This window comes from Plectropomus leopardus, chromosome 15 (assembly GCF_026936395.1).
Source record: "Plectropomus leopardus strain MGB_pleo_1.0 chromosome 15, ASM2693639v1, whole genome shotgun sequence".
Classification (NCBI taxonomy): domain Eukaryota; kingdom Metazoa; phylum Chordata; class Actinopteri; order Perciformes; family Serranidae; genus Plectropomus; species Plectropomus leopardus.
In genome coordinates, this window is record NC_142190.1 from 17,907,497 (window position 1) to 17,930,496 (window position 23,000).

The 23,000-nt window shown below is 39.4% G+C and overlaps 1 protein-coding gene across 2 annotated transcripts; it reads left to right on the forward strand.

The window, feature by feature from the left end:
• Positions 1-5,323: 5,323 nt before the first annotated feature.
• slc7a3a (solute carrier family 7 member 3a) lies at positions 5,324-22,918 on the forward strand. 2 transcript variants are annotated; one of them, XM_042498728.2, is made up of 12 exons: positions 5,324-5,451; positions 13,592-14,221; positions 14,366-14,527; positions 15,435-15,618; positions 15,714-15,829; positions 17,135-17,357; positions 17,445-17,584; positions 17,892-17,994; positions 18,713-18,942; positions 19,067-19,233; positions 19,443-19,551; positions 19,643-22,918. In XM_042498728.2, exons 2-12 carry the CDS (start codon positions 13,855-13,857, stop codon positions 19,792-19,794), a joined length of 1,953 nt encoding a protein of 650 aa, XP_042354662.1. In that variant the 5' UTR covers positions 5,324-5,451; positions 13,592-13,854; the 3' UTR covers positions 19,795-22,918. The 2 variants fall into 2 exon arrangements, with proteins under 2 accessions (XP_042354662.1, XP_087944107.1); XM_088087981.1 differs by lacking the exon at positions 5,324-5,451 and adding an exon at positions 6,194-6,320.
• Positions 22,919-23,000: the final 82 nt, after the last annotated feature.

A 23,000-nucleotide genomic window follows, 5' to 3' on the forward strand; every position in this document is an offset into this window, starting at 1 on the left:
GATTAATTTAAAGACGCCTTTGGAAACTATAACTAATTGTTTTTTAACTTATCATATAATCAAAAGGATTTAGCCTGTTCTTGAGCAGTCAATACAAAATTGCAGTTTACGTGGCAGAAAGGAGGCAAATTAAGAACAAATTATGGCTCTTCAGTGGCAACACTGGGTCTTTTTGTTTCACTTGACATGAAACCTTAAGTCCTCTAATCTTTTTCTTGCTGCAGTTCGCTTTCAGGAAATAGAGGGATTAATGGGGGAAGGAGAATTCTGGCCGCAGGTGGATTAAAGTTGTCCCAGAATAGTGATCTTGTGATGTAGACCTTGACCTGCAGGTGATCCAAAGCAGACGTGACTGTAATTGGACACAGTTTTGGCTTCCAAGTTAATATAAAAAAAAGGATCTATGAACAGTTTATACAGTTCAGTACCTGTGTTGCACTGAACAACACATGGTTCACTGTAAGAAATAAAAGAAAAGTTAGATTAATGTATTTATCCCTCAAATCACAGGTTTCTGAGTGCTGTACAACCAGCCTATACAGCATAGCACTCCCTACATTCAACTTAGATAAGAGAATAGAAAGTGAGAAACTGAGGAAGGATCCCCTCTCCAACACATAAACATGTTATTTTTTTTATTTTATTTATTTAACTCAGGACCATATCACATGGTATGAAGCACAAACATTACATAAAAAATAACATAACAATGGCACACTGCATGGCTTAAGTACAACTAATGTGACTTAAACAAAGGCAGAACATTCTTCAAAAAAGCACCTAGTTTACAGATTATTTTTGGCTTATTTTACTGTAATAACAAAATTAACCTAAACACAGAGTAACTGTTTACATAATACTTTGGCTAAAACCTTCTTTATAGTTGATTAAGCGTATGCTCTGACATTCAAACAATATATGATATTCATCTCCCACACGACTGTCATTACAGAGTTTGGAGACCTCTGGTTTCTATCCAGCCCTTTATATCTAAAAATGACTGCAGGAATGTGCTGTTGTTTACTCTAAAATTACAAATAGCCTGCCTGTAGTTTTGGTTGACATGCAACAAATACTTTTCCAGTTTGAGCTCTTGTTTAAATTCTGTATGTATATATATATATATATCACGTCATACTTCTCAGCTCACTTTGCCACTTTTGCATGGACTGATCTTTCTGCCTCTTTTCAGCAGTTAGTTTCAGCCAGCTGATGTTGTTGCACTTTTTTGTGCACCAGAGGTAAGACAAACCACAGTCCTCCAGTGCATGGTGTCAAAACCGCATATGCGTGCGTACGTTTGAATATGTTTGAGTACACAGAAGTAGAAAGATGATATTTTCTGGTATACATACACAGACCCTGATCTTTCTAATCAGTGAAAACTGTGACCTACAGAACAAGTGATCTTTGATGTGCTGGCCTTGTCCTGCGTAATGAAAGTGGGCAGACAGGATGGGCACTGTGGGCCAAGGCAGAGATTAGGTGGTGTTTTGTTAGCGGTTCTAAACACTGGAGCCCAGTGTGCAGCCGTGGCGCTTGTTGTGTTTGCAGAGACACACAGTTGGGTTAGTTTGATAAAGTGGAAGTAAATTGAAAGAGCAACCCAAAGCAGTGTGACTGGGCAAGTACAAAAGGTGAGACGAGTGGCTACTATAGTACCATCGGACGGAGAGCAATGGGTGGAGGGGGAGAAAAGGCAATTCACAAATCCATTTTATTCAAAGTGTACATGACTGGATGGCCGACACTCATATTCACACACAGATTCCTTCATTTCTAAGGTCAATATGGCCCTTAATTTCTCTTTTTAGTTCTATCTTGTTGGCACTACCTCTGTTAGACAGATACTTTACTATGGTGACCTTATATCAAAAAGTAATCAGCAGTGTGAACATGTCATAAGTAAAACAAATATCTGGAAATATGTAGCATGACAGCACCACATTAGTTGATTTTTTAGAATCTGAACAGTGAGCCCCATGGATGGATAATTGAAAAGGCCAAAAAGCCACAGGCCCAGTGGTCCAAAGTATCAGGGCCCTCCTTGTCTTTATCTACAAAATGTCACTCGAAGAAACACGTACAAACCTGGGAGGGACTCAAAATGACCACAAAGAGGCACAAGGAGACTCAATATAACCACAGAGATACAAAATGACTGCAAAGAGATACATGGCAACTGGCAACTACAAAGACATTCAAAACTAATATAAAGAGACTCAAAATGATGACAGAGAGAAAAAAAATGATTGCAAAGACATGCAAAGCAACTACAGAGACTCAAAACTGCCACTAAGAAAGAGAAAGCTGTATACAAAGAGTGTAATGCAACAACAGAAAACTCTCAAAACTACCACTAAGAGACACAAAGCAACTACAAAAAAATAAAAAACACTAAAAGATGCAAAACAACTACAAAAAGACTAAAAAAACATGTACAAAGAAATACAAAAGTACCACTAAGAGACACAAACATTACAGACATAAAACTTCCACTAAGAGACAAAAAACATCTACAGGGAGACATTAAACTACCACCAGAGACACAAAAGCACAGAGATACGCACCGTGACTACAAAGTGACGTAAAACCACAACAAAAAGAAGTTAAATGAAGCTAAAAGTCTGTGATTCTTGCCCCCATGGTGGAGCCTTCTGCATGTCTGTCCCCAGGGGCCCATTATCCCATAATCCGTCCACGATGATTTCTATTTTACTACTTTGTCTTGTCTGTGTCATAAAGGTGATGTGTTAAAAAAATACATGGTACATATTCCTAAAAACATAAAAGTGCCTGACCGAATCAAAACAGGATTTTGAAATTACTTTCACTGTTTCACAAACACTCCAAGTAACTCTGCGTGACCTTTACTAGTTGATACTCATGTATGAAAGTATCTTCTGGCATGTAAACTTCTGCAGCCATCAGCACAAAAACTGCGGGGTGATACCGGGGTCAGTCTGATGGAGACACTCCCTGTTCTGTGTCAGCACAGGGAGTGCTACATCCATTTCTGACCACAATGATGGCCTCAGTCAGACTCAGATTTTTCAATCCATAAAGGTTTCAACGTATGTGACCTTGGCCCACGACACTGATCTCTACAGGGTTCATGTCTGTGCAGGACAGGTATAAAACAATGAACAGAAGTTACTGAGGTTTAATAGGTTTTGCATGATCCTAAAGTTCCTACCTGTGTTATGTACTATCATTAAAGACTTGGTAGAGTTAACATGGTTTCAACGACAAGTCCGAACAAGCAGATACAAAAAATTAACAGACGATATGGAATAAGATGATTTTAAGAGCACAAGTATATGTTCAGTAGATTCTTGAAAAGCATAAACACTAAATCGTCCACATTGTTTCGAGTGTTTAACCTCCAGATGGAAAACAACTGTGCAGCGTTGTACTGATTTTTAGTGACTAGAGCAGTTTTCCATCTTTAAAGCCAGACTGACCTACCTGAGACAGCAACGTTTGCTGATGAAGATCATTAGATGTGTCTGAAAGTTCAGAAAAAATGAGTTAGTGGACATTAAAATTGAACCAAAATGCTCAAATAAGTTTAAAGAAGAGAGTAAAAATTCATTCTTGACCCTTAAAACAGTATTTCATGAAACAATCTCCTCACTGGGCCCATTTTTTAGTTCACACTCTTCCTCAGCAGATGTTCCCTTGTGAAGAGATTTTTTTGTCAAATACAGTTTGATGTGATGTTAGCATGATACTTAGGCAACCATATAAAACTATTGCAATGTTTTTCTTTTTTTTTTGGATATGCTGAGTGTTGCAATAATATGTATTGTGATTTATTTGTTTTTTAAAATGCAGATTTAGTCCCCAAAGGAAAATTGTCAACATCTGTTTAATAATAATATTTAATCTAATAAGTTTTTGCTTTTTCAGTCATTTTAATGGCAGCAATATGTATCTAGTGACACTGAAAAACAAATGATTTTATTATTCTAATAGTCTCCCAAAAGTATAATTTGTGCCTCAATATTAAAAATAACAATGTAATTAAAAAAGAAAAAACAATACAAAATTGTGTATTGATACAATGTTGCCACACAAAATATTACAATACTTTTCTAAAGTGATTTTTCCCTGACCCTACCATGGATAAAACCTCTTTAAAATGCTCAGAAAAATGGAAATTTGAACATCCAAACAAAATCTTGCGACACGATGAAATACCAAGAACTAAATTGACCTTGTTTTGAGATTACTTTGCACAGCACATGCTTTCAAAAGCAGTGATACTATCACATAGTGAGATTTATTTTCATTTACTTATTTATTTTGTATTTACACTTGCAACTGTAAATATCAGACACCATAGGTATTCTGTTCAGAGTTCTTTAAAGAACAAAGTGATCCTTTTCAGAAATGTTTGTTTACATTACGTGTGTGTGTGAAAGAGAGAAAGAGAGACTATATTCAGTAATTACTTTTTATCGATAGTGTGAGGCATTCTGATGCCACAAAATGTTTCTGTTGCATCAGACTGCATTGTTTGGCACGAGTTTTTGTGCCCCCCTAATTTGAATGCATGATGTCACAGAATGCCATCACACACAGGCCAGATTTTGAGATGAGCTTTGCATGCCTCAGTGAGTGACCTAAGAATAAAATGTTTATAAATGGCATTGTTTTGACATCCCCACTGACCCTCTCACACTCTTAGGTCACTAAGTACAAATGCACATGAAAGACATAGTTTGGATTTTCCCTCCTTTTCTTTGGGGAACAAAGCAACAGCGGATATAGTGTAGATCAGGGATACTCAACTTGCTTTGCTTGGGGGCCACTTTTGCAAAATGACAAGAGGCCAAGGGCCAGTTGCAGCAGCCCCATGCATGTTTCTAGGATTTGCGGATGTTTCAAGGGCCTTAGGACATTTCTAGGATTTTAGGATACCTCTTTGATTTTAGGATGTTGCTTGGATATATAGAACATATTTTTTAATGTTAGGATTTTAGGACATTTATACTCGATCGGGGGCCAGATTTGGCCCGCGGGCCGTAAGTTGATTATACCTGGTGTAGAGCCAGGGCCTATACATAGCGCTAAGGTTAGGTTTCCATATATGGGCATTCCTACTACGGCAAAGCACGCGCACACACAGTATTCTCTCTCACGTGTGCTCACTTTATGTATCTTAAACACTTATTCTTGTGATTATTGTTTTCTTGTCTCGTTTCAGCTCTTATATATATTCAGCAGTGCACTTCGACCTTATCAGAAAGGTAAATATATTCTTACGTCTTTATTTCCATTCATGAGCGGAAAGCTCCACCTCCCACTTGCGTCAGTTTGTTTGTACACACCCCGCCCCTCCCGGCGCAGCAAAACCACACAACCACATCTGAGCGGGATATTTCATCAGCGACCACGGCAACAGCACCTCTACAGTCTCAGCACGTCAACCAGAAGACATTAAAGGTAATGTCCTTCATCATGTTTCAGTTTTTACAACTAAATGTTTTATTTTCTTATCGAAGTCGTCTTGTAACAGCACTGTACCCGCCGCCTTTTTCCTGTCGTTTAGTTCACCGGGTCGTAAAAGTGGACTGATGCAATCCTCCCTCATGTGTTCAGTTGTATTGGCGCACTAATGTTTACAAAGAACATAACGAGGCTCAACTTTACTCGGTGGTTTATAATTCCCAATTTAAAAAGGCCGTTTCTAGCCGACTGTTAAACACATTTTCGAGTTTATTCACGGTGGTCGAGGTTTCGTTAGGCGGCTTAATTTGTAATTTGAGCGGGGAATCAGCTGATGTGCTGTCGCGGGCACGGAAAACCAAAACAGTAGTAGAAACGTGACATCAAAAAAGTGACGGGAAAATGTTCAGACGGTTAAAAAATAATTTAAAACACACAGCTTGACACATTTCCGTGTTAGCACTACGAGTCTCCATTCATTGTTTTGGTCCCTGCCGGCTAGAGCACTTTGCTAGTAGGGCGTACAAGCTAGGCGTGGGATAACCGTAATGTTGCGTTCAAAGACCCCACAAAGCGTCCAATTCCTCACAATCCAATAAATAATTATCACACAAAACGGTCTTTACTGCAAGATGTGATTCTCAAAGCTGACGCAACATTGCCACGTTTGGTTAATAATTAAAGAGTGTCACCTGCTACCGCTAATCGCTTCACGCGATTAACACCACTTTAGTGTGTACATTACAATCAACATGTTTCCGTAATCTCTGAAAGCAACATTAGCACCACGCGAGAACCGACCGAAGCCACGTAGCTAGCTGGCGCTTCATGCCCTGACAGATGGACAGCTGAACATCGCTTGTGTAGTAAGTAAGGCTGTTTTAAGTGTAAAACAAATGTAGTTTTTATATATCAACCACGATACTTAATATCCGCGAGGGTCGTGAGTGAGTCATCCTTCCGGGTTGTGTTCACAGCCAGGTGGTCCGCGTTCAGGGTGTTACCATGCTTGGGTTGCATCAGCCGGTTTAGAGCCTCTTCAGTAGTTAAAATGTGTTTAAATGCATAAATTCATAAATACCCGATTGTGAATATGGTTAAGAAAGTGTCGATCAAAGTTAGTCATACCTTGCCAGTCACTACATTCAGAAAGAGACAATCACAAAAGCTTTTTTGGTGATGAACTCTCTGAAGCTGTCTCTTCTTAATGCCGTCTAACATTTGCAGATTTAGGATATTGAAAAAGAATGCAGCTGGATGGAGAATCTCACTTTTATTTTAGTTAGTTTCAAACATGGGACTTTTTAAACATACAAAAAAAAAAAAAAAGATTTCAAGTGGCAATTGTGGTAATGCAATTTTTGTTCAACAAAATCTAACCCTTCTGTTTTTATTCCTTTAAGGGTAATTCTGACTGATAATAATGATGATTCTGTATTTTCTAAGACAGTTATCCCATACCATTGCAACACTAACTGTCAGTTTTCTGTAGGATATTGAACATTCGACGAACAAATGTTAAGCCACTTGATATTTGTATGTCTTATCATAATTTTATTTGATCTGCACATGGCGTTGTTTTCTCTGACCTGTTGTAGTCATATCTCTGCATGTGAAAGTTTCCTGCTGATGTTGATTTGTACTTATGCTCCTGTGAGTGTTCATGTTAGTGATGGTTATGGGAAAGTGAACAGATCCTTAATTTGTCACATTCCATCTCACAGCACGGAGCAGTTTTTGGCAGGAGTGCTGGTTTGCAGCCAGGTGACTTAAAGGGTCGTTCAGTTCAGTCTCGGTGGTCGGTCTGTCCACACGCATACTTTACTGAACACCAACACGCATAAACAAAAACACATACCGCCTTTATGTGCAAACTAAAGGGTATCTTATACATACAAACATATTTCTGGCTCAAAAGACATACTGTTCATGACTTCAAACACCTGGAAAACCATTGTCTGTGTGCGTGATGCCTGAAGAATGACTCACTGACCCGATACAGCCGGTCAAGATACAGTGTACCTTCCAGGGTTATGCAAGGTCACGTTCACCCATTTCAGTGGATGTTGGCCCCGCATGGTACTGAACATCTTGTTCCCTTTGTTCACCTGCTGGCCCCACAAATGAGCAACATGAAACGAGTAGTTTCACAACATTTTGCAGTAGCCTGGTGGCTCATACGTTCATATTTGCAAAGTGACTGAAGTAGTTACATTACCTTTTTTACCATTTTTGTGTAGTTAACTTATGAAACTACTATTAATTTCGGACCATAAAGGCAAAAGAATGATTTTTATTTTTTTATTTTACAATTGATTCTCTGTTGTAATTGAATCCCTTTTAACCACAAGTATTGATTATTGTTATTTATTGACAAATGTCCAGGGAACTTGTCACATGCTACTTCAGAAGTTACCTGGCTAACTGTGTAATCCTGCTTGGTGCGATACCCCCAACGCAGCTCTAGTCTCTGCATGCAGGCATCTGCCCGATGGACGTAACCAAAATAACCAAACAAAGCTGACATTAATCTCACGTCCACATGAATAGTGTTTTTTTGGTTTATGACCTGTGAACCAATGGGCACTTTTAACAGTAATCTCAGTTGAGTGGCATTTTTTGTTGGCATGTGACTTTGTTATATAGTTTTTTACCACATGTACATTGTCAATTTGATTTTTCCTTTTGCAAAGTAGATACATGACTTTTTCCAAAAAGCTGTAGTTAATAGTAGTATATTTCTACTTTTCAAAGCTATATTTGCGTTGACTCTAGGATTACTTTTATTATTATTATTGGGGATAGACTGATACAGTATTGCCTTTAGCCACTTAGTTATTATATCCACATTACTGGTGATTATTTATTAAAATTCTCATTGTTAAATATCATGTTAATCCTCAAACCTACAGTACCGTCGCAATATCAATTGATAAAGCCACTATGATATAGCAGAAATAACACGTCTGATCTGGTTATATAACCATGGAGCTGTGTAGTTGTTGTTGTTGTCAAAGGTGGCAGTCAAAACAAAGCCATGCGTTGTTTGTATCAGTAGAATGAGGACCAGCAACAAGCTATAATGAGGTTAGCAGGTTTGTTTCTTCTCCAGGTAATCCTCTTAGAGTCTGTGGCAGCAGTTGCAGCAATGCTAAGTCAAGTAACAGGACCATTATCCCAGAAGCCTGCTGTAACCGGAGCACTGCCGGCCCGAATCGCTGGTCCTAGTCCTCCAACATTAAGAGCCTTTTAGTTTGTCCCAGTTGAAAGAACCTGAATATACCGTTTGTGGTTTTGCTAAAGAAAGTTAACAAACATGTGACGCAGAAATCCACTTGTCAACACTTAATATTTGCTTCCCAGCTTAGCTTAAGTGTATTCATTTCTAGAGTGAGAAGATAAAATGGCCGCAGGTAGCGCACTGGTTTTTTCATGTGGGTTGTTGCGTAGTGGAGCTCCGAGACGGCACATTTGTGAGACACAACTTCGTGCAACCTGGCATACAGTAAATCTGCCCCGCTCACACAAACGGGCACCCTCGTGAAAACCACAAGGAAAAGATTAGAGACTAGCTGACGTGACTAAGACATCCACCAGGTTAAACGCAGCTCCGGCATCACTTTAATTAGACCACCCTTAAAGGAGGCCGTACAGGAAGCAGGTCTGCATGTTGCAACAGACATAAAATCCAGGCATTTCACGACAAATTTAAATTTTTTTTTTTGAAACAAACTTTAATTTTCAGTCAGTAATGAAATTGTCCAGTGTTTGATCATGAAGGTCTTTTCAGTTTTCACGGTCACAGTTGAGCGCTTTTGTCCTGCTTAGTGAGGGTGAGTGTGCAGGTTTGGTTCACACCCCCCGTGGAGATCACAGCCAGGCGGGCACAGTATTAGTAATAACTGTTTATTGACACAGCACCGACACGCTCAGATCTCAGTTCCTGGTGTGTGAGTGGAAAACGTCCTGGAATGTCACACCAAGTGGGAGAATATCCACCGTGTACCAGTTTCCCATCAGTCTTCAGAGGGCCGAGTGTTTATTGTTGGGTGCTCTCTGTGTGTTGTTTATATTTCATTGTTTGGCAGTGTTTGTCTTTTTTTCTCCCAACACTTAACTGTACGAGGCAGGATATTCTCTTTTGAAATGTTAGACTAGAAAAACTTTGATAAAATAGGTTGTGTTGTCTTTGTGGTATTAATAGAATATTGTCATTGTACTGAGACATTGTGAGAGCGTGTATCCTGTGTGTAATGAAAAAGAACAGGCCAAAATTAGACCACAGCATAATCTACACCGAAAAGACCCTTTTCCTCTTCTTCCTTTTAAAAATGTGTAATGTACTGTGTGACCTTAAATTTCATATGAACTGAACTCGTGACATTGTGAGATCGTATTGCCAGATCCGTGTGTACAATCCAGTAACCCTAAGAAATACAAGCTTGTTAGTATCAAAACGTGTTTCAAGCCACTTTACGTTTTGCATATTGCTTCAAGGTGTTTGCAGGGCCTTAAAAGTTGTTTTTAAAATGTCTTTCATTTTGTTTTATAAATACTGTCTTAGCAAAATGTAGATTAACGAATGCTCTCTGACAACTGTTTTTCTGCATAAAACCTGCCTCTGTGTTATCATGATACTTAAGTCACAACACAATTAAGTCGGGATTTTACATTTTTTTCAGTAGGCTGTCCCCAAAGGAAAACTGTTTGATCCAATAAGTTTTCAGTCTGTTCTTCTCACTTCTTGCATCTTTTGAGTGAACAGCAACTGATTCTATATTTTAGAAGGCTCCCAAAAATTAGATTTGTATTTGTATTTGCATTAGTAATTTTCTGTTCAAAAAAAATTCAATACATGGCATCCGTGTATTGATACTATATTTCCACGCAAAATCTTGCAGTACTATGATGTATCAGGAGTTTCTTTCCTCACTCATACTGTGCACAGGACCATATATACTCATCACTTTTGTACTTACCTGCAATTCTTAAATAAGGAAACAATTTGTCCAAAAATTAGTCTTGATTTTGTTTAAAAGAAAGCATTAAATTTAAGTATCTAATCTAGATCTAGATTCTAGACACCCTGTGCTCGGCTATGTATGTTATATTATTTTCAAGTTTTTCTTGACCCATGCTACACCTTTCAGCTAAATTTCACAAAAATTGGACCAGTAGTTTTTCCAAAACACTGCAGAGAAACAGACAAACCAAACTGAAATCCTAACCTCCTTGGCGAAGGTGATAATAGTGAAATGGCATTTTTGCATAACCGCGATCCAGGTAGACCAGCACACTGACACTGTGCCTCACCGTTCCCTGTGATGCTGGGTTAGTGTTTCACTTCTTCTCTTTGCTGCCTGATCGCTGAAGTGACTGATAGCCCTGAAATGTTTGTCCTCTTTCTCAGCACTCACACAGAGGAATCGGGTATCATTGCATAAATAGCTTCAGACTCAGTGAAACGTTACCTTTGATGCTGCAGAATAATTAAAGGATGAAGTGGTTAAAAGTTTCTCAGTCAACCATGATTAAATTCCCATCGATTAGTATTTTCTCTTGAAGTTTTAGATATTAAAACAGTGTTTGATTACAGCACTTTGAATAACTTATGGTAAATACTATCCAGAATCAACCAAAGTTAGCAAGGCCATATGGTGCCATCTTGTTGATGCACATTTGAAATGGTTTTCATATGTTTACATGAAGTAATGGCTTTTATTTAAAAGTTTATGCAAACAAGAAGTGTTTAGCGCCACTAATTATTTGTGTAAGTGTTGTAAGTGTTTTCAGTATGTGTCTCAGTATTTTTTGAACATTTAAAGCCCATTTTTAACAATACCTTAATAATACCTATAATTATTTGGGTCGCTATAATTGCAATGTGAAATTTTCATACCGTTTATCTCCACAATAATCACAAGTACTGTATTTCTTCGATTATTTGGTCGCTCTAAAGCTCATATTTATGTATATTCACCCTTTCAGGACAGTTTGGAGTTAATTTATGATCATGCAACCTCGAGCAAGTTAACCATTGTCATGGTCCATTTTTACCAAATTGTTAATGGTTAGTCATGTAGGTGTTGGTTGTAGTAGTCATAAAAATAGTGTAGTATTTTGCAGATAAGATAGGCTTCCCATGTCCATGACTTTAGAAGCATGGCTTTGCTAAGACTTGCACGCGCCAACGCATGTGATACCTCAAAAAACAATGTGCTGCAACAATGAATTCATCTGGCATTTCTTGCATATGGGCACTCATAGTCAACATTTTATTTTGAAACATGATGCACTGAGCTTTTTTGACCAAAGACAAATGTTGGATTGTTAATGAAACAGGGCAAGATGAGTCTCTATCTGCTAATTTTAGAAGAATTCATTTATTCTAAAAGTTGCCATTTATATTTATATGAGGCTTATAGATAAATTAGTCATCTATTTAATCTCTTCATATGTGTTTAAACTAGCAGCTGTGTGACAGAGTACACGTTGCCTTATCTCGGTTGAGTATTTCATTGAGGTGAAGTGAACTAGTCTGACTTGTTGTTTGAACACCACACTACATTTACCAAAAAATAAGCATATCACCATCACAAATCCAAACGTAAAAGTCAGTAAACATTGTAGATAAATATCGTGTAGAGCCTCTTGCCACAAATAACTTGTAGGCTGCTGGTTGTCCTTTTGTAATGTAGCTTTTTGCTCGTTTGTGTCGTTACATTTCAGCCTTTTTAAGTTATGTTCAAATAGTGATCTACGTCAAACAAAAAACTTTGTATCTGTCATGGTCAAGTGTGCTGCACTTAGTGTCCTTGGCCTGTTTGGACTGTGTGTGTGTGTGTGTGTGCGTGCACACAGTGTGTTTTGCAGACACTGGTGTAATCATTATCACTCACCCTTTTTTAAAACTTGACAAGCTCCTAACTGGTGACGTTATTACTGCTGATATGGTGCTGTTGTCCTTGAGGATGGTTGTGTCTGTTTCTTTTGTTTTTTTGTCCATCAATCCATCAAAAACTACGAAATACCCATGCACACTGGTTTCCATGTGGAAAGAGGTTTGGAGGTTTAGTTACTCCTTGAGGAAAGGTAACGATCATCACGCTCAAGTGCGTTTTTACATGATTAAATAGAAATGTAACTTTCTAAGGAGATATTATTCATGCAACTACAGTTCTAATCTAATGTCTAGGATAATTTTTTGGTTATTTGAACTTTTCTTGTAGTTTTTATATAGGGTAAGGGTCATTTTATATAGATACAGTGTGTTTGATCTGTTCATCATGCTTCTCCCAGTGCAGCTGGTTCACCTTATCCAGATCCTGGTTCATGCTGTCCTCCTCTCCCTTGTTGATATTAGCTTGCAGAACTGAACCATATCATCCCTTTACAGCCTCTGGCGTTCCCAGGCTTCTCCTTGTCGACTTCTATTTGCTAAAAAGAACATAAAACAAATAGTAGAGTGCCCTCTCTCGCAGTAAGGGAGCATTGAGGAATTGAACTGGGTGCCCTTGTGTTTTTATAAAGGTGTGTACTATTGCAGGTTTATTTGTCAAGCCAGAATTAAGTAGGATAGTGTTAAGTTTTCTTTGACCTTTTATGAGATCTCTCTGTGCCCTACTACTGCGTCTCATGATGTGCTACTATGCTGTGAGGGCGGAGGCATGAATTCCTGGAAGTTACGTAACTGGTATTCATACAGGTTCTCGTGAAGTGTCTTTTTGTTGTTTCTTTAAACCTGCCTACTGACTGTCCCCTTTCTGCAGAAGAGGAGAATGTTATTTCAGGAACTTTTCCAAAATCACTATTTCCCGGTTCTACCGGGCTCCAAAATTTATCCCACTCCTAGTATGTGATATCAGACTTTGCAAATAAACTTGACAACCCATGCTATAAAGATGTCCAGCTGATTTTCATGGTCTAGGTGGGATATTCAATGTAAAAATGACATAATCTTTGAGCTTGTCCTTTGAATCTTTGAGTTTTTTCTTTGCTGCAGTTTGCAGTGGAATTATAATGTAATTTCTTTCCAGAAATGGTGCTCACAGTGCCAAACACAGAGCTGTGTGAAATGTTTTGGCAGTTACTGAATAGTTCCCTGTTTTGAGCTCTTGTTTTTTGCATTTTCTCACAGGTTCTAATCTGCTGCTGCAAAATACCACGACCACAGACCTGCTGCTTCCTGTTCCTGTGCTCGAGTGACTGTTGCCAAAGTCGTCACACCTACACTAAAGGACCAATCGTAACCAAGCACTTGGTTCACCTACCCATCTGCTCAAAGTACTATACTCCCAGACCAGTCACACGTGTTCTCAGCTGTGTCAATCACACACACCCACACTAGGAGGATTTAAAACACATAGTCTGGTTCCTCGCCCACACACAGTCACAGCAAATATGGCCAGCAAGCTGACCAACATTGGCAAAACCCTGCTGCGTCGCCGGGCATTAGACTGCTCTGGTGAAGAGACCCGATTCGCTCGCTGTCTGTCCACCCTGGACCTCATTGCCTTGGGGGTGGGTTCCACACTCGGCGCTGGTGTCTACGTCCTCGCTGGCGAGGTCGCACGTGAAAAAGCAGGACCGGCTATTGTCCTCTGCTTCCTCATTGCTGCTCTGTCCTCAATGTTGGCCGGCCTATGTTATGCTGAATTTGGCGCCCGTGTCCCCAAAACAGGCTCTGCGTACCTTTACAGCTATGTGACAGTTGGAGAAATCTGGGCCTTCATCACAGGATGGAACCTCATCCTCTCGTATGTGATAGGTGAGCTTTTTATGTTGTGTTTCTCTGTACATTTAAAAGTTTGCTAAAGTCCCAATTGATAATCTAGAGAAGAAAAAAAAAAAGAAACGATGAGTCATTTTCCACATTGTTGATTTATGCAAGTTTCTTCGGCTTCGCTTTTAGGTACGGCAAGTGTGGCCAGGGCGTGGAGCTCAACGTTTGACAGCTTGGTGGAACAAAAGATCTCTGACTTCTTTAAAGCTTCGATGACAATGAAAGTTCCAGGGAATGTGCTGGCAGAGTACCCGGACATATTCGCCCTCATCTTGGTACTGCTGCTCACTGGTGAGTCAGCCCTGCTCATCATTCGTCATTATTCTCAGTGGTTCACAACCTGGGGGTCGTGATCTTCTCTGGTGGTTACAAAATAACTCTGAGCCAGATTAATAATATAATGTGGGATAAAAAATTAAGAAATATATTTCCTATTGACAGAACTACCGTAACATTGCGTTAATAACAACGGTCATATCCCAACAGACAATTGGTAAATGGTGTCAATGCAGATTAATGTGAGTTTAGCAAATTTGTTAACTTCTGTAGCCATTTTCAGTCATAACTGTAACATTTAAAGATATAAAGTTAAACGCAGTCGTTCAACCTATCTGACATTTCTGCTGTGCTCATTAAACTAAATCCACCGACACAGAAGCTAAGCAATGTACAAAATGTTAAAAAAAAATCAATATCAGTTTGAGTGTTCACTATATTGGGAATATTTTCTCCACTTTTCACACCACCCGATGAAGACAGCAGTAGACCAGCAACTCCCGTGTTCAGTGAAGTAAAATTACTGTTTTTGTTAATGCAGTCTCTATCCTAAAGTAGTAGAAAGTTTAATGTCTAAATTTTTTAATTAAACTCAGGAAATAATTTCCTTCTTTAGCTGACTCCATAGCTTTTTTTAATACGTGTATTTTATAAATGTGCCATCAGTTTAATTATTGCTGTCCACATTTACAAAGTCACTATAAAAACATTGCATAACAGCCAGAACAGTTGTCACACTGGTTTTACAGTTTTTTGTGGTATGCCAGTAGCAGTGTTAGAAAGAAATGATTGGTGTTGTTGACTGACGGTATGTTGGATGTTATGAAATCCGAACACATCCACCCACATAGCAGGACATGTTGTTATTGATGCTGAAATATGAATTCTCCCTTCTCTCGCTGTTACATCCCGCTCCTCTCAGGACTTCTGGCCTTCGGTGTGAACGAGTCAGCGCTGGTGAATAAGATCTTCACAGGCATCAATCTGGTGGTTCTGGGCTTCGTCATTATCTCTGGGTTTGTTAAGGGAGACGCAGCAAACTGGAACCTGACAGAGGATGACTACATCAGCTACATAAACAGCACCAACGGCAGCGGAGCTATGAAGTCAGTATTTGACAGCTGCCAGCAAATAAACTTGTAGTTTTACTGTTTCACCTGTGTTTGATAGTTAAACGTGTTCTCTTTTTGTGCCACTCAAGAGTTGAGGAGGAATTTGGCACGGGTGGCTTTGCTCCGTTTGGCCTGACTGGAGTCCTGTCTGGTGCTGCCACCTGCTTCTACGCCTTTGTGGGCTTTGACTGCATTGCAACGACAAGTGGGTGGTTTGAACATTAATAAATAATACTATGATAAGCAATGTCAGAAAAAGGGCCATATAAACAATAAACAGACATTAATATGCTTTCTTAAAAGGAAATGGTGTTTTTCAACCTGCTTCCCAATGCTTTTGTGTGACTAATAGGCAAAACAAATTTTGAAATTGACCCAGTGTTCAGCGTGTGGACTGCAGCCGACAGCTGTTAAAACAGGCGGCAATGTAAACACTTGGGGCATGTTTGCACCATCAGTTAGCCTAACATCCACTAAAAATGTTTGTTTTTGTCATTGACCGGCTCAGTTTACTGAGTGTCTGACATCATTATGAAAAGAATCCCTACACATATAGACAATTTTGTTTGATCTGAAAAAGCTCCGAAATTGCCAAACCCACCGGACTGCATTTCAATAAACTGTAATTCTATCATCGAAAAACGCACTTCATTCAAAGTCAACAGAAACAAAATAAAACTCACAAAAACCATCATGGTTCGTCTTTTTACTGTTTCAACAGTCAGCAACTCTGGTTCGGTTTAAATAATCCCTTAATTCATCCAGTTAAATGTAAAAATAAGCTGGCTCTGAACTTGCTTAAATTACTGTTTATTAAAGTAGCGTCTTGTGTATCTGACAATGGCAAATTCAAGGCCGTTTCTGTTTAATCAAAAAGGATCTTACCTATAAACAAAAAGGTTTATCCCTGTAGAGATCCTTTCTTGTAATGGTGTCAGACTTTTCTAACAATCATAGCCTTTCAGTGGCCAAAGAGGAATTTTAAGTAGATGTGCAGTGACAGTGCAAATAAACCTGTTACATTTCAGCCTGTTCAGCAGCTTATGGCTCCAGCCCTCTCACTCACTGTTTGTCAAAAAATGTGCCCCTCCAATTTGTCACTTACAATTTCTTGCTTGGTATGCACAAAAAATGTACAATAAGCACGTCTTTTCATACATGCATATCATCAAGATCTTGGGTGTCTTTTTTTTTTTTTTAATTCCCGGTATATTTCTCTGTTTTTTGTTCATAAGTGCTTCTTACTGAGAATGTTAATGACAATGTTTCCACAAAGACATATTGCATAGATAGTCAGTCTCGTCTTTTCTGTGACATGGGAACTTGTTGACCTTTAATGGTTACATGTGTGGTAATAGGTTTTCTTTGCTACATGAATAGACCGTAGAAAATTTCTGCATCGCTTAGCACCTGTTTCCTGTATTGAACACTTTTTACATGTAACCTTTTTACTTACTATGCCAGGACCATCAACCAATCTTTTTTGTTTCGTTTCCTCTGCTGTGCTCAGGTGAAGAAGCAAAGAACCCCATGCGCTCCATACCTATCGGCATTGTCGCCTCACTGCTGATCTGTTTTTTCGCTTACTTTGGCGTGTCTGCCGCTCTCACCCTCATGATGCCATACTACCAGCTGAACACCCAGAGTCCTCTGCCTGAGGCTTTCACCTACGTCGGCTGGTCTCCGGCCAGATACATCGTAGCCGTGGGCTCTCTCTGCGCTCTGTCCACCAGGTAAGGACGAAAATTATTTTCTCACGTCTTCTTTTACAAAGCCTACGTTTAATACTAACTGCTCATTTTTTCCATTTTTTCCCCCAGCCTCCTTGGCTCGATGTTCCCCATGCCCCGCGTTATCTACGCCATGGCAGAGGATGGGCTGCTGTTCCGTATTCTGTCCAGGATGAACGCTCGCACAAAAACTCCTCTGCTGGCTACCATCGCTTCTGGTGTCGTTGCAGGTAAGCTCACTACCTCAATTTGTGTCTTTTTCTCTCTTTATCCTGTCACAGTTGTTGCTGTGTTTGCTGTGTCTATCCCATGTTGTCAAATCAGTTGAGAGCTGATGTTTGCAGTTTGCCAGGGCCACAGCGCTGTCTCCTGCCTCAGCTGTATGTAGCAGCCTGACAGTTCAGGATTAATAATTCTGCAAGAAAAGTCTGCAAAAACAGATACGAAGAGGCTTTTTTTTGGTCCATGCGTACAATGTGGACAGTCTTGAACTTTAAAGCATTTCTTTGTTTTTCTTCCTTCACTGTCTTCCTACAGCTCTGATGGCCTTCCTGTTCGACCTGGCAGCTCTGGTTGACCTCATGTCCATAGGAACTCTGTTGGCGTACTCTCTTGTGGCCATCTGTGTCCTCATCCTCAGGTAAGCACTTATTCTCTACATTCACGCTCTCGGAGTTGAAACGATGTGTTAAATAATCTCCAGCAGCTGCTGCACTAATGTCATCGCCAAGTTACAATGAGGCCAGTTTAAAATAAAAGTTGTATCTAATAGCGGATCAAATACTCTGATATTTTACTTGAGTAAAAGTACTAATACCGCAGTGTAGAAATATTTTCTGCAATCAGATCTTGCATAAGTAAAAGGACAAAAGTTTTAGCATCATAATGTACTTGAAGTACCAACAGTAAAAGTACTCATTATGCAGAATGAGCCCATTTCAGAATAATGCATATTATTATAAAACTGGATTATAATTACTGATGCATTCATGTGTTTATCACTTTTAAGTTGCAGCTGTTAAAAATGGGGCTAACTGAAATTACTCTATGTACTGCCTGCTCACTTCACTGATAATCATAACAGAAATTATAAATAAACGAAGTTACATGTAACTTTTGTGATCACATGAGGTGGAGTAAAAAGAGCCATATTAACCCTTAAGATGAAGTGGAGGTGAAGTATATAGTAGCATGGAATGAAAATACACAACTAAAGTGCAAGTACCTCAAGACTGTATTTAAATACAGTACTTGAGTAAATGTACTTAGTTACACACATTTCTATCTATTGGGATAATTTTCTGTTAAGTTATGCAACGAAAAACAATCCTTTGACGTTTTACCCACTTCCTCCACAGGTACCAGCCAGGCAGCCTGAGTTCGTCCAGTCAGACAGAGAAGCTGGTGGAGCTGGTGGAAGGGGAGATGATCGCTGTGAGCGGAGGAGACAGCGGCGACGAGCATGGCATGGAGACGGAGGAGAGGCTGCTGCGAGAGACCTTCACCGCCAAGCTGCTCTTCTGCCCGAGCGGAAAGACCCCGACGCAGACCTCTGGGCACATTGTCTACGCCACCACTGCTATCATTTGTAAGTGCGTTTGAGAGGATACTGAAGACAAATTTTGTCGTTGACTCCACTGATAAGAATACGTTAATTTGCATTTTGTCACCACATTATAAGTGACTTTATATCCTTCTGTCTCTCCCTGCAGCCATTTTTATCACTGTACTGTGCGTTTTCTTGGCAAACTATCTCCCTGAGTTGCTGGCCGGGCACGCAGCTGTTGTGGCGCCCTGTGTCATCTTGACTCTGCTCTGTGTTGTCTGTGTCATCATCATCTGGAGGCAGCCTGAGAGCAAAGAGGCTCTCACCTTCAAGGTAACGATCAAACCCTGAAAACAGACTTCGTGTTACAGAAAAGAGATTTCTCTGTTTTGTCTTTGTTTTGGCATTATCAAACTGTCAGTTGCTGAGAAACCACTTTTCTCTGGCTCACGCCGTTCCCTTTTCTCTCTGAGTGTTTTTGAGATGAACCAGGTCGATTTAAAAACCTTTCTTCACATCTTCCATTTCTCTTTCCTCTCAAGGTCCCTCTGCTCCCCTGGTTGCCCCTGTTCAGCGTTTTCGTCAATATCTACCTCATGATGCAGCTGGACCGGGGCACGTGGTGCCGCTTCGCCGTCTGGATGCTTATCGGTACATTTGAACATGACAAATTGTTATTCCATTTATAGTGTCACTCATTCATGTGACTGTTTTGTAACTTCCTGTTGCATTTCTCCTCCAGGTTTCGCCATCTACTTCTTTTATGGTATTAAGAACAGCAGTGAAGCTGTCAAAAGGTCATCCCCACGCAAATACGAGCCCGCGCTGCAGACCAAGACCCCCATTTACAAAGGCGCTCCTGACGACGGTGACGTGGAGGCGGGCAGCCCCTGATACAGACTGACGCAGACCTGGGGAGTGTTGCCAGAGCATCTGCACTCATTTTGGCAGTCTGGTTGAACTGGCAGCCAAATGCCACGATGTTTGCAGCTTGGAACGCAGCCCTGGGTTTAAAGGGAGGAGAGGCAAGAAAACGCCACACACACACACACATCTTACCTCTGACGTGGAGGCTGATTAACTTGATGGCTAGACACTGTGACAGAGCCACTTTCTGGCCCATGTGTCTGTTTTAATCTGTCTGTTTGTACTTAGCCTTAGCCCTCCGGGAGATATTTACCTGCCTATAACACATGCTTTGAATGGACCTGACTAACATAAGAGTACCGCGGTGCTCCTCACGAGGTTCTGTTTTCCGTTATATGAAGCCGTTAACTGGAAGAATGTTAAACTTTAGCTGTTTCTTCTTTGCTCACCTTTTTTGGTGTGCTGTGGCTGTGTGTGAAGCCACTAACCCAATAGTGGGTAAAAGAACTTCTATCACTAAAAATTATGACTTGAGCCAGTGAGGTTACGATCATCAAGACGCTCGGATCAGCAAGCTAGACTTTATTAAGCAGCAGTCATCACCAAGTGACGGAGCCTTCAGTAGAGTTAACGTATAGTTTTATTGGTCCTTGTTTATTGTATCTGTTTGTTTGTGTGTCAACAGGGTAGCACTGAGGCTGTGTGGTTTACAGAGTCAGGGCCTTGGCTCAGTTAGGTCAGTAGCACAGACAACGTTGATGTCATCTACACTGTACGTTTCAGTGTCTGAGGCGTTAGAACTTGCTTTTACAGGTCGCCCTCGCTGCTCCCCCTGCTCCCAGAAAACAGCCATACAGTAATTGTAAACAGCAGGTTTTTTTTAAACGGCATGATATAGAGTGGTGCAGGAATGGGTTAGCATTTTAGCATTCTCGTTTCCCTCGTCTCAGAATTTTTTTGTTTTTTTAATTGTTTCTTGGTTAGATCGCCTAGATATGGTCAGTGTTGAACACAAGCGTAAGAGACTTCTAGACGTAAAATGCACCAGTCAGTAATCCACCCCAACTTTTTAAGCTTTTACAATTTTTTTTTAAAAAAAAGGTGGTTGCTAACAAGTAGTTAAATGGCTACAGGTTGTCTTTATGCCAAACACAGCTTTATAGCCTCGTTGAAGGCATGCAGCCGTAGTGCGGCTCGTTTAAAGGTTAGCTTTTTTTCATCTGCCGATTGCATTAACTTTAAAAAAAAAAACTGTTCATTATAAAGATAATCTTGCCGAACAAAACATATAGGTGTCAAACTTTTGTTTGCACAGAGCTTACTTTCTGCAATTATCTCAAATCAAATGGAAAATCCCGTTAGCTTTACGACAATGAAATATTATATGTAATTTTTCCATGTTTGTCTCACATGTAGACTGTGTTGAAATGGTATTTGCGGGCACCTTGTGGCCTTTGTTTCAACCTACACCGGATAACTAAAATAAGTTTAAAAACTTATAACAGCCAAAAAAGTAACAAAATACTTTCAACCCATAAAGGGCATAAAAATACAGAAATCGAAGTTAAAACTGAAAAAGCAAAGCAGGAGTTAAGAGATTTAATCTGCTTCTCTTTGTTATTCCAAAACACACTTTTATACACTTATTTGCCCATATTTGTTTCAATGCAAGTTCATTCTAGGACTTTGTGGGCCTAAATATAAGTTTACTAATTCCCCCTCAGTTACATACTTGGACCTGTTTGCTTCAGGTGCTTTAATCTCTCCACCTCTGGCTGATCTGGGAGCTGTGGGATCTGTTTCAAAACAAGGGGTCTTTTTTCTATCACCACTAAAATATCTCATTCCCCTTTTTGTTATTTCTTTCTTGTGAAAAAACTCAGAAAGGTTCTTCTTTAGTTTCAATTGAAACTCGTCCTCGGCAGCTTTATCTGTTGAGTTCCCATCACTTTTATTTTATTCAGCTGTATATTATTTGTACTACTTTATTTACTTCTGATAGAACTGTTAATATTCAGATATTTATAGTTTTGTTTGTTTGGGGTAGCTTTCTTTTGTTTCATTTTGCCTTTTCATATCAGTCTCAATCATTTTAATATGCGTTGTAGATGTTAATGTATTTTCATTGTTACATGTACATTTTTTTAGGGCGCAAACCTTTTTTGCCCCTTGCTACATCCACATATTTTTTTTTTTGTTGCAAATGTCTTGCATCTCCGAAAGATTTAATAGTGATCCCTTCTGACCAAATGAACATGTTTTTTGAAAGTGGGCTTTTCAAAAACAAAGACTAACCACTAAAAGTTGGTCTCTAAATTGTGTAATATAAAAAAAAGTTTACCCCAACCCTCTGGAGTCAATATAACTTATTGTTAATAGTATATTTTTGTCGTTTTAGTAAAGTGCTTTACTGTAGAATGTACAGTATTTGTTTAAAATTGTATCTTTTTTTGTATAATGCTGTAAATTATACAAACAAACTTTAACATATTACCTTGAGTATAATTTGGTAGATGTTTTTTGTAAATTACACTTAAAGGCATTTCATTTGACACAATGCTGCTGAAACCCAAATTACACAAATCCAAGTCTCCTTTAAAGTTGAACAGATCGAGTGGATGCAATAGTGAAGCATTTCTGTAGATGCTGTCACTAAACAGCTTCAGTTTTTGCTTAGAAAATGCTCCCTCATTTTAGACATGTCAAAACTTATATATCACCCATAAAGTTTGTGGAGAAGGGATGTACAGTAAAGGTAGATTTGGATTCAGCCAGTGTTTTTAGATGTGAATCAACAAACTGGTGCCTTCTGCCTGAGAAAGACACTGGGGCTGGTAAAACAAAGAGTCCAGCCGTACTTCTGACCATCCCATATACGTAATGACTTTCACTGGAGATTCGAACTCTGCCTGGCAGTGATATCATTTAAAGGTTGTGTGGCTGTGACTCGTGTCACACAGAACTCTTCATACTCAGCCCTTGTGCCTTTCAAAAATCAATACTATCATCTCCCCTCCTCAATGCTATCTCATTAACAGCAATGACCTATTTTTGTCTTTGTTTTATATCCTGTACATATGGCTGTCATGTACAAAACGAGCTGTATTTTCAATGGTTTTTTAAAAAAATAAAACAATAATTCATGCTTGTATCTACCTTCTTGATTTTTTTTAAAGAATGCTCAGAATAAGCTGCAGGCCAAATTCTGTGAGTCACCAGTGACCCCACTTAAC